This window comes from Lichenostomus cassidix, chromosome 12 (genome assembly GCF_008360975.1).
Source record: "Lichenostomus cassidix isolate B80296 chromosome 12, HeHo_3.0, whole genome shotgun sequence".
In the NCBI taxonomy this organism is placed as follows: domain Eukaryota; kingdom Metazoa; phylum Chordata; class Aves; order Passeriformes; family Meliphagidae; genus Lichenostomus; species Lichenostomus cassidix.
In genome coordinates, this window is record NC_139493.1 from 13,511,393 (window position 1) to 13,523,840 (window position 12,448).

Consider the following 12,448-nt stretch of genomic DNA (forward strand, 5'->3'; position numbering starts at 1 on the left):
AATCTGTGATGTTGGGAGCAGCTGTGCATTGAGATTATTTTGACCTCTAATGTCAAGGTGAAGTTGTCATGAATGACAAACACGTCTTTCTTAGCTCAGTATTCTCTTGCTCTCCATGCTGGTATTAGTAGAGCTTATACCCAAAATGCAAGTATAAAAATAACAAACAGTATCTCCCCAGTGACCAAGTTGTTAGGACCAAAAAAGGTCATTACCAGATCCCATTGTTAGGTTGCTTGATTTATCTGTTCCATTTTACATAACCTGTTCTTCTACTGGTGTGTATGGGTTTTCTAATTAAAGACTTAAACTAATCCTGGAACTGAGCTCACAGGGAGCTGACAGGGATACGTGTCTCCAGTCTTTAGAGAGAGAGAGCTGAATGAAGACTAAAATAGGCATATCCTGCAGCATGGGAGTATTCACACAGCACTCTAAGCAGGATACCAATTGCTGTTCAGATCTTGTAAAGAGAATATTGCACCCTCAAGCTAATTCATTAGGTGCCAGTTTTGTAAACTTGTCATTTGAAGGAATTAGACTCAAGAAATATCTCTAAATATTGTCCATAGATTAAACCAATTAAGTTCCCAGTCGTGCTTTGACATGAGAATTCTTGTAGAGCACACTGCAATCCCATTCAGGCTGGTCTGCCTGACAAACAACATCACATCTGACACTCAGGCAGCCTTGATTTGGGAGCCTGTATACAGAATGGGATTCTTTGTGTCTAAGACTATGGTTTGGACTCTGGAGGGAAGCAAAATGTGGCCAAGCCTGTTTGTTTGAGCATCCACAGTGGCTGGTGGTATCTTTAGCTCCTGACCAGCTTCGTGGTTCACAGCACATGTGTGTTCCAAAAGCACCTCTTGTGCAGGCACACAGCTTGTTCCCCTAACAGCTGGCACTGGAAGGAATCCGTGTCACAACTTAAGTGGCATAAAATTAAACTTTTTTTTGCATCTCTTTACTGATGTTTCTAATGTGTTTCTTTTTATCCTGCAGAATGATTCCCGTTTTCTCAGCACTATCCATGAAGTCTACTTGCAAGTCCTAACGAAGAGTACAGACAACATTAAGCTATAATTGAAGCTGAATCTACTTAAAATATGTTCATTTTAGAAACAATTAAGCCTCATCTATAAAACTAATATTTTTGTAAAAGAATATTTAGTTTTCAATGTCTTGAATTTGAACCTGTTAGGAAAGATTATTCCTTAAATACTTATGAAAGTAATGTTCTCAGAAGTGATCTAGGTTTTCACTGTGATCATCACCAGCAAACCTTTTTTTTATTGGGGAGAGGACTTAAGTTGCATTTGAGCTCTCATTAGCATTAAGTGAATGTGCAGATGTTTGCTCTGGCTCTCATTCCTGGCTGTGTTCACTGTTCAAGGGTTACAGACTCAAAACTATTTCAACCAGCAAATGCACAGTATAGTACACTATTGCACACCAGAACAAAATTCACTTGTAGAAACCTAGTTCCAGTTTGAAAGACTAAGGAAAAAATGAGAGCAAAATGCCTTGTGATTAAGCTGGCAGGTGTGGGGAAGGAAAGGTTCTGGAAGCCAGGCCATTGGAGCTAAATCTTTGACAAAAATCTGAAAATGTGATTTGCTCTATATATTGACAGTCTCTAGCTAATGCATGTAAATTCATCCTTGCAGTATTTAATTAATCTTACCTTGTTTCTGCATTGCTGACATAAAACACTTATCCAAGTGAATAAGGCCATTTTCTCTTAAAAGGCAACATTTGAAATATGCAAAATCTTCTCAGTGATTGTACCTTTTGTTTTAAGCAACAAATTGGTTGCATGTTGAAGTTCTCATTTTAAATTTATAGTTAGGAGACCACCACTGGAAGACCCTCTTCCTGTTCAACACTATATCATAAAATTTAAATATTTTGTTCCCTTTTAGTGTAAGGATGGACCACATCATAGTTGGCTTTCATTCCTCAGTTGTGTTGGAAGTGCAGTGTTGAAAACTATGCAGATGGGAAACAAATGCATACTTTTCTTCTGTTGCCCTCCCCCCAGATTACTAGTGCACACTTCATAGTCTGAAGTTTATCTAATTAAAATGTTACTGCTTTCTAGACGTGATTTTGTACGTCACTATTCACTGAGAATTTAACTGGGTACTTCCCCATTTGAAATCTGAAAATTTTGAATTCTACTTTCTTATGCTGCTGTGTTGGTTTACCTAGGGTTGTATTTATTTCTTAAAGGCATGCAAAGGTAGTTTGACTTCAGGTCCCAACCATCTCCAGCAATAGTAGTTTTAAAAGATGCTTTTTCAGTAGAAAAGAGTTGGGTTATTGAGTAAAAAGATAATCTGTAGCAAGTTATGATGCACTGCTTCAATCTTTTCCCTCAAGCACTATTGAAATATGAAGAAAAATATTGTTTGGCTCCTTACAACAAATATGTATGTATAGATATCCTAAGGATTAATTAATGTTGACATAGTCAAGGTGCATGGCCATTTCATTGGAAACTAGTAATTGAGCTTTAATTGTGACTTGTTCACAAATCCAGATGTTTTAGATACAACAAATATGTACATTTTTATGTATTTTATTTGATCTATTTTAGGTTTTCTCCTAGCTTTTTAGTGAAAAGTGTATTTTTTTTAGCACTACCTGCCTTCTGAAAAGCTCTTCTCAGCCTTTTGAGTTCAGTGTTTCCAGTTAAAATATATACTGTATTGTTAGAAAAATGTGCAAGATTCAGGGAAAGATGCTAATGTCATGTGTATTCATCAAGAAGTGTATTGGATTTAATGGTAGCATTTGAATTCAGCAATATAAACTCAGCCTTGTTAAGGAAGATAGGAGCTTCTTCCATAAAATCTGGAGTTACAATACTGTGTATGCACATAAACAGTGAGACTCAGATCAGTGGTCTAAACTAATTTTGTGTTGGGCATTTTAGGAGAAGTTTCACTAAAAGGGACAAACCAGTGAGCATTTTCTCTGAACAAAAGTAGACAGTCTAAACCAAATAGAGAGTTGCTCTTCTCTGGATTTAGCAAAGACAGAATCCATAACTTCACAGTTCTCGTGGACAGCTTCTGGTTTCTTCAAAGAAAGATTTGATAAAAGTTTGTAAGAATAGAAATGTTGGAAGCTGATAGTGCACATTGGTACTGTTTGCTAAATACAGTCATATCCAAAGATCTGTAGAAATGATAGGAAGGAGTTGTATTTTGAGTTCTTCAGCCATATACTAAAGTAATACTGCTTTGAATATCCTTAACTTGTGAGGGTTCCTGGACTGCTGGAAACAAGCAGTTCTTCTCTTTGGTTTTGTAGTGCCCTGCTAGCAATAGGTTGTTGGTTTACTTCCCTGCCCAGACTTTCAGAATGAGTTGGCAGAGAACCAGAGTTGAAATCATAGTGTCCACAGCAAACTTTACACTTTGAAGACGTGCATGTGTTTGTTCCACCTTCTGTGTGTGACCAAGTGACACAGGATCCATCCTGGGTGTCATCCCCCACTGCAGAGGTGTGACAAGTGCCAGGGGAGTGGCTTTAACAGATAAACTCCTTTAACTAAAAGCTCATTGTAAAACACAAGCTCAATTACAGTGTAAAATTTGAATATTTTTAAATTGTGGACTGTATATTTAAAAACTTCTTTTTCCCTAATTTTTTTTAATTTTTATCTAAGTTTGAAATTACCAGCTTCTTGAAGTGTTTGATTCATGTTATCTGCATGTAGGGATAACCAGTGTGTAGCAATTTGCCAGGGGCATCACAGGAAATGATTGTGACTATTTTCAAGTGATTTTTTTTTTAACTACTGTCTTAATGGGGATTTTTTTCTATTCTTTCTGGGAATCAAAAGATTATTAGTTCAGACTTCCCAAATTAATTCTTACCTAAGCATGTGTTTTGTGGCTCACGTTAAGTTACTTTAGGTTTGAGTTTGAATTTTCACATTTTCCCTAATCAGACAGTTTTAAAACATACAGGTGTGGAATTGTTCAGGAAAATCAAAATTCTCAGTTTTGTAGTTAGACTTTATCTGTTGTTACTTAACAATGCAAAGTTTATATGAAAGGTGCCTAACAGCTATTAACTTTAGAAGCAGAATATCTTTCCAAAATAAGATTTGCAGAAAGAGTGATTTAAAAAAATTGATTCATCCTGATTTAATATGAAATGTGTAATTCTGTGTATAAATACTCAATATTACATTTAAACACTGCTGGATGTATCTTTTTCGCTTGTATTTCTAATTGCTTCATTTTGGTTTATTTCTGAAACCCATTATGCCATGTGTAGTCACTGATAGAATTTCTGAAATGTTTTGGAAAGCAAGCTTGAATTTGAGACTTCTTGGTTTTTAAAAGTATTCTAAGCAAATCAGCCACCTTTTTGCCAGGTCTTTGGGTTGCTTTGTACAGCATATCTTAACAAGAGGAATGTGTGCAATATCTATCACCTCATTTTTGTCTGGCAATGTTACAAAAATGTTAAGATGCAATATCTTCTTTCAGTTCAAGTTGGAAAAATTGCAGTATCTCTGATTTGGTGGTGTATTTATTTTTATCTATTCAGTGTATGAGCATATGGTTAGTTAGGTTTTTTTATGTACATTATGTGCTTTTAGTAACTTCTGAGTTTCATCACTTCTGCGTATGCACCAGTTGTAGCCATTTGCATGTTCTTTCAATATGAAGACCACGGGGAAGGGGGGCTTCAGGAAAGATTCCTGGAAACCGGAATAGTTGTAAGTCAATAAATGTAGATACTGCATCATTAACGTTTTTGGTATGGTGTGGGATTTGTAGCACCTATGTATGTTTGCAGTTACTAAGTTATTGCATAAATGTTTAAGAATGAGCATTTTTTCATCCAAAATTTTGTATGTTTGCAAATATATTTTTGTAATAAAACTTCAAAACAAATGTTTCAGCACCTCCTAAAATATTGTGATGTTTCCTTTTATTTCTAGAGTTCTGTTAGCCTACTGAAAGGTTTAATTTTTATTTAGGGTTACTATTTCCCAGAAAAGAAACTCAAATTCCTTACTCCATTCTGGGGTTAGAACCAAATTGCATTGGTGTGCTAAGAAAATACAACCTGAGTGCTTGAAGGACAGTGGGGAAGAGCCTCTGTCACTTTGAACAGCCTTTACAAGGTCCTCTGTTGCTGTCAACAGCCTTCTGGTTTGAATTTGATAAACAAATACATTTCCTCTCACATTAAGAAATGCAGCTGCAATTTCACTGGCTTGTAAGTACAGCTCTAGCTGGGTTTAGTGCCTGTCCGTATCACTTTTTTGTGGTATCCCCTTTAATCCATCTAGATACAGCATTTGGTTCTCAATCTAGTGTTGATTTTTGATCCAAGACATTGGAAATTGCACTTGTCCTCTTACCGTATCTGATTGCTATCATGCAACTGATTGATCCAGATTTCACAAAGTAAAACAGGGAAGCTGATGAGGAAGAAAAACACAGAAATTGATCTTGAAATTAGAACAAAACCTTATGCCTAAATTCCTTAATCTTAGCTGTATGCTTATTCCTATTCTAACTACCCATAGGAGATGGTGATCACAGGGCAGATGAAATGTCAAGGGAGGCCACTGGAGAATGCCATTTGTTCCTCTAATGGTTCATATTGGACTGATTCCTGTACTATGTCCAGAAGGAGATTCTTCTAATGGAAGACTGCTATACAAAACAGGTACAGAGGTCATGGATCTACTGTTAGCTAATTGAAAAAAGTGGAAACAGCTTAGAATCAAACTTCAAATTCTGGAATGTAGATTTAAATTCTGTTTTAGGTGTGTTGCCTGTCTGGTCAACATCAATAATATTTTTGTCATTCTCAGTGCCATTAATCTGTTTGTCTTCTCTGGATCCAGGTATTCCTCTTTACTGTTACTACATTAAGTGCTCTCCTTTGGTTTGGGAATAAGGTAATACTTCCAAATTTCTATGTGTACCTCCAGCTAAAGCAGGCATGCGGACCAAAATCTCTTTGGCTTTTTCTTTCTTGATCCTGTGTGCTCTACAGTCATGCTTTTTGAAAGTGCATGAGAGCATAAAGTCAATCCCTGCTGTGATGGTGATATGTACTGAATAGAATCAGGGCATAAGCATTAGGCTTCCTAAAGCTCATCCTCTAAAATTCAAATTTTATTTGCAGGCTTGCAGAATGAAATACCACAATAAGTTGTAGCTCATGTTCGTGGGCCAAATTAATTGAAGTCAGTGGACTCATGGTTGGTAAGGGTTCAACTACACTTCCTTGTCACTACAGAAGATACTGGGGTGTGTTGATATTAACACAGAGAGTAAGAAATTGTCATTTATACAGTCTTTCTTCATTTGTTAATAGGATGCCTTGAAGTCGCTAAATAGTCTTTATTATGCCTGAGGTAAATTTCAGTTTAATTTTCTAATCAAACTATTAGAAATTATAATGTATGTTATCAAATGATATTTCCAGTGCCCAGTAGTGGAATTTTTTCACCTATCCTGAAGCAACTTCAAGTGTGAATCAGCTGGTTTCTGTCTTTTCAGATTTTGATGGAGGGATTTACTTTTGATGACCTACTAATTTAGGAGAATTGAACTTCTGTGATAGACCTGCAAGTTAAAATACAGCCATGAACTGTAAAGCTCGTCCTTGACAGTTGTGCAACAATTTTTCACTTCCTTTTCATATGACACTCCTAATTAGGATCAAAAAAGCATTGAGAAAAAAGGGCATTGAAGAGAGATTTTTATCAGTCGCTGCATTTTTGAAAGAGCACTTGCAATAAAACAAGAGGAAAAGGACCACTGAATAGAAGATTCCTGAGAAGAAAACAAGGGAAGGAATAGCAAAAGAGCTTAAGTAAATATGAAAGGGGATATTGTAGAGAGGCAAGTATGGCCGGTAAAGGTATTTCCTGAAACACAGAATAATTTAAGTTACAGTTTTATTTCTGTATTGCCTCATGTCTTCAGGTATTCTCAAAGCTCAAATGCAGATTGCCTGTAAGAACTCAAAGTATTTTGGGGCGTGTTCAAAAAATGACAGGGTAGACATGATTTCCTTGCTCTAATTCTTCAGGTCTGCTGTGGAGTTTTTTAACCTCTGGTGATGAAGCAGCACAGTGGAGTTGGCTGGTTTGCAGCAGTCCCTGATTTTTGCTTGGTGGTCTCCCACTGCAGTTTAAAATCTGCTACATAGAACAAGGCTGCTCATACCTAGCTGCCTTTTGTCTTTCATTTCAAATAGACCTTTAAAAATATTTCTACCAGAATCCATTCTTTAAAATTCAGGAAGGTTCATTTTGCAAAATCAACCTTGGGAAATAAAACCACAAAAGAGTAAGCTTTATATGCTGGCTGAAATGAAAGCACTTGCCCTTAGGCCTTTCGTGGAAACACACAGGGATGTGATGTAAATGCATAAGTTTTACTTTTTTTTCTCCTCATAAATAAGTCAAGAAGCTTTTAAGAGTATCTACAGAGCAAAGATCACCCAGTCTGTCTCCTGTATACAAAGCGCTATGTTGGTCTTATTTTAGAAAGCATATGACTTGCACATCCTGGTCTTACTTCTTGTGGTTCAGAAGAGGGGTGGGAGAGGCTTAGCAGGTTATCCAGCTTTCTCATGTAGGTTTGAGATTTATGGATGATGCTAAGTGCCTTCTCTGGTTTATGTTTTAAGCATCAAACAAATCAGCTTCCGTCCTCTGGGGACATGGTTCTCCCACGTAACAAAACTGCTGCAAAGGAAGTTTCTGTCATCTTAAACTCACCACAAGAATTGAGGTACAAGGGTGCAGTTAAATCCAGCAAGATCTGGATGTGCACCGAGTCTGTTGTGGTTTACAGCAAGCTCTGCTCCTGATGTGATCAGGATAGAAGGCACAGGGTGCCCATTATAAAGAGAGATCTCTACTTTTCAGTGGTTTATTTTTAACAGGAAAATTCTGTTACAAGAGAAGCTTTTACAGAAAACCCAAAGGTTTGGTTAGAAACACATGCAGTACTTTTAATAAGAGTTTGAAAATAAATTCATATTCTACAGATATGAAGATAGCTGTCTGAGGGAAACTGCTGTAATAAGAGACACATGCAAGTAATGTAGATTCATGATTTGTAGTGCCTGGGCCTGTGATGTAGCTTTATTTGTAACTTCTTTTTAGAAAATACACCTGATCTTATTACTGCTCCTATACCTGTTCTCGTGCAGTACATATAATTTCTTACAATTACTGATAATGTGCTCCACAGACGTCAGAGATTTTTTTTTCATTTTTCTTTTTTTCCTTAAATTCATTAGCAGCTAAATAATGTTATTACTGAAGATGAGCTGAACAATCTGTTCCATGTCTAACTGAAATCACTGTGGTTTTGCATGAAGAAGGATGTGCTGGTGGTGCATAATGGCCTGCATAATGAGAGAATGCTCTGGCATCAATCCATTTCATCCATTCTTGAATTATTTCCTTCTTGAAGGGCTTCTAATGCAGCTCTTCTTTCAAAGGACAAGAATAGTCAAAGCCTGTTGTGTTGCAGAGGTCAGGCTGAAGAAAATTCTTTTTCACTTACTTTCCTATGCATTAGAGCACAAATAAATCCTGCTTTATTTGGTCATTATAGCTCTCATATACCTTCTTTCTAAACGTGCACACCCTATGAAAGCATTGCTGTTTGGGAGATTTCTCTTCACAAGTTATCATCAATAACTTTATTCTTTTAATTTTGCCAAATTCAGTTAACTGAATACAGATTTTCATTTAAACAAAGGCTAAAGAGACTAATAAATTCTGAGCTTGTTTGAAGAGTGTTATGGAACTTGAGTTAAGAATCAAAAAGGGAAAGCAAACATGGTGAAGTAGCTGTGGAACATCTATGTATTCAGTAGGCCTTTTGAGCATAGATGCAGGCAAATGCATCAAACTCCTACTGCATAAGTAGTTCATATTTATCTTAACATAAGATGAAGAAATTACAAGTGAGATTATAAATTTAGTTTTGTAAATATTATTATTAATTGGTTATACTAAGCCAATTATTACTAAGCCCCAAAATACTGCAATGTTAGCATTACAAACTTTGATTTAAATACTGTAAGTTTCTTGCACTGTTATCAGAAATACTTCCCTAAATATCATCAAACAGCCCAAAATCAGTCACTGTGAGTTCCTTTTAACTGTGTGAGACATAAAATGCTTTGTTTTTTCTCTGGCAGGCTACATGTTAGACATAAAAAAGTCTCATTGTATAAGACTTGTCTCAAGTTATTTGGTTTAATCTGAACTTTTTTGTGTACCATGAAATTGTCATAATACTTTGGAAACTTTCCAACTTTTGGGTTGGGTCTGGTTTGTTTTTTTTTTTTAGTAAATGACATTTTTATTTAGAGTCAATATAAAAAATACTATGGTTTAAAATTATTTTTATCAAACATTTGTCTGCCTTTAACTCAAGAACTGTCTGCTCTGTTATGAAGTTTCCATACACGTTTTTCTTTTTGCAGACTACTTTGTCAGCTGAGGAGAAGGTTTTAGTTGAGTTGAACTATGAATCTATTCTGTTTGTACGTATCTTTTTCTTGTATCTTGCTCTTACTGAACTTCAAAGGTGGATGGATTTCCCTTCTGGATGTTTCTGGATCAGGTGCTGCATAAGAACCTTGCACTTTCCAGGTTGCTGGTTATAGCTGTTTGTAGTCTGCGTAGCACACACTGCTGTTCTATGGCAACTAAAGGATGTTGAGAGTGTTTTTCATGCTCCAGTGGGAACTGCAGAGCTGATCATTATTTCACAGCCTACTGAATATTCTTTTCACAAGGTGTTTACTTGAGTGTGCATTTGTGCTTATCTAAAACTACTTTCTATCACTGATGAAGGAACAGAATTTATTTGGAGTAAGATGTGACAGTAAGGATTGAATCTCAGGAAAATTTGCAGCAACAGATTCAGTCTGACAATGTACTGCATTCCCATCCACCAGGCTACAAGGATTGGAATTCCACCACAATTCTGCATTGAGTGGAATCTCACTTCTCATTTTTAAGGTACTTTGCAAATGAAATTAAACCCTGTGCCGTACATGGAAATGTTCAGGACTAGCAGGGTTACAATCCAGGACAGCAGTGACTGGCAATTCCAGTTCAGTTTGGAATCCATAGAGTGCTCAAGCTGCAAATGCACAGCCTGTTGGTCTCCTCCCACACCTCCACGCATTTTCTTTACTCGCTTGTGTTTGGATTTTGTAGTAATGAGCTCTTACTAGACTTGGGAATCTTTTGAGAACAGTTTTTAAGGCAAAATTGGGTACGTAGCCCCATTGTAGCTAATTGGCCTGAATTCCAGCACTGCTGAGTGCATGCAGCTCCTGCTGTGGTAAACAGGGTTGCATGTACTTATGTCAGCAATGCATTTTTGCAGTATCTCAGCAAATGTCAGTCATAGCTGAGCTTTCATGCTTCTGCTGCACATAATGGCCTGACACTGAAACGTGGAGGAAGGGATGGAAAAATCCAGTTATCCTGTGTATGTATTTAATAAGCTGTTTAGTCTAGTAGTTCATACTGAAGCTAACAAGATGTGATTGTATGTTCTGAAGCAAGACTGTTTGTCCATACATTTGCATCCTTGTTTTAATCACATTGTATGTGGTTTCAGAGGCAAGTCTCAGGAATGCGGAAGAAATGTTGACTGTTGTATGCAATGTATACCATGACTTCAGCTATTGCTTTACAGTCCATCACACTTGGTCAGAGTTGCAGAAATAACACGCCTCTTCAGTAGATCAAAGTGCAGGCACTGACACAAGGTGGAATTTCATCCTGTGAATGCTTGAGCTGCTGTTTTAACAACACAATACCACAGTAAGCACTCGGTGATGCAGCGCAAGGATTCAGGGAACAGAGGGGGAGTTGTGGGCAGTGATCTCCCAGTGCCATTATCTAAGCTAAGGATATCTAAAGTCTTTTTACCATTCAGACAACAATGGAGGAAAGAAAAGAAGTTGTGACCTATAGTAATACTGGACTGATCCAAATCATCCCCATTATTTTCTTACAGGAGGGAAACAAGAAAGCACTGTTATGTCCAGCCTGAGAAGGCACTTGCTAAGATTGCTGTTGCCAGTACACTTAGGAGACAGTTTGTGAGGGAGCCATCCTTACAAGGAACATTCAAGAGCACATGTTCACTGTAATCACAGAGACATGACCACAGGCCTTACTCTTCAGCCAAAGAATGGAATCAGCCTGGGCCAACAAAGTCAAAAGCACAGCTGTGATCTGGCCAGTTTATATTTTAAAGAGCTGTGAGAAAACAAAGGACATTGACAAAGGAGCAGGGAGTGAGCAAACTCTATTTTAGTTGACTGTCATCTCACTTTGCCACTACCAATGATACATGCAGAGAAGAACTGCAATAGCTTGGCAATGCTGACCTCTTAATCACACTGTATAGTCAGAAAACAGGGAGGAAAATTAATCCAGTAGAAGCAAAAACTTAGTGTAGAAATTACTTCATTGTTTTCATGATGCCTGCTTCCATTTTGATATTTTTCTCCTGTGTTTGTAAATACAACCAGCCATTCAGAAAGAGGAAGTAGCCATATCTCTAAAATAAGCTTTTTGTGTCCTGATGTGAATGTATTTAAGAAGTTTTTTGAAATTTATTTTCTGCAGCTGAAATTGGGTGCACAGCCATGTTTTCTTAATATATGTGTGGTCAATACAAAATACTGTGGAGTTTGGCATGATAAACATTATTTCACTTACACTTGGCCTCCTTTGAAGAATTTACTTTATGCACCTCTTCTAAACCACAGATTAGGGAAGACCAAATTATTCTGCCTAACCTCACTCAACTGACATGGATAACCCCATGTCAGTGAGATGATGGTTGAGCCAAATGTCAACATCTGTCTAAAGAACAGTGTTTAAACAGCAGCAGGGGATAGAAAAATTGTCATTCCCTTCCCTAGCACAGCCAGTATTTTAACAACTGCTCTCAAATCAGTAAGCACAGTACAGAGCTCAAGCTCATAAATGATGCTGTGCTGCTAAAATGGTTCTGTGGCTTCAACTGCATCAGCAGGTAGGAGATTCCAGTTGAGCAGGTCTATGGAGCACATGAGAAAGTGCAGAGGACTCCCCATCTGCACTATAAGGGAGTTTGAATTCTGCTCCAGACTAGCTCTCGTCTGTCCTGTTGGACTGAATACTCACTAATGGCTGGGATGTATTGGCTGTTTTCTTGGGCTAAATCTTCTGTTTCATCTTTATTTCAAAGGAATCCAGTTCATGAGCTCTGGGACTGCCCAGAGAAAGCCAGAGCACAGCGAGCAAGGAACAATCAGGAAACTTGATCCAGAACAGTACTCATGGCTCAAGCCGCTTTAGTCTTACCTTCTGACCATATGGCTGCAAACAGAATCAAGTGTGTTGTTGCCTTGAGAA

The 12,448-nt window shown here is 37.4% G+C and overlaps 1 protein-coding gene across 3 annotated transcripts in view; it reads left to right on the forward strand.

Moving 5' to 3' along the window:
- The window catches only part of DCP1A (decapping mRNA 1A), a 29,493-nt gene extending 24,551 nt beyond the window's left edge, over window positions 1-4,942 (forward strand). For all 3 annotated transcript variants that reach the window (XM_085072748.1, XM_085072746.1, XM_085072749.1), the window contains one exon: window positions 1,006-4,942. In XM_085072748.1, the coding sequence (XP_084928874.1) occupies window positions 1,006-1,086 (81 nt within the window). In that variant the 3' untranslated portion in view covers window positions 1,087-4,942. The remainder of the gene's footprint in view (window positions 1-1,005) is intronic.
- The last annotated feature ends 7,506 nt before the right edge of the window (window positions 4,943-12,448 follow it).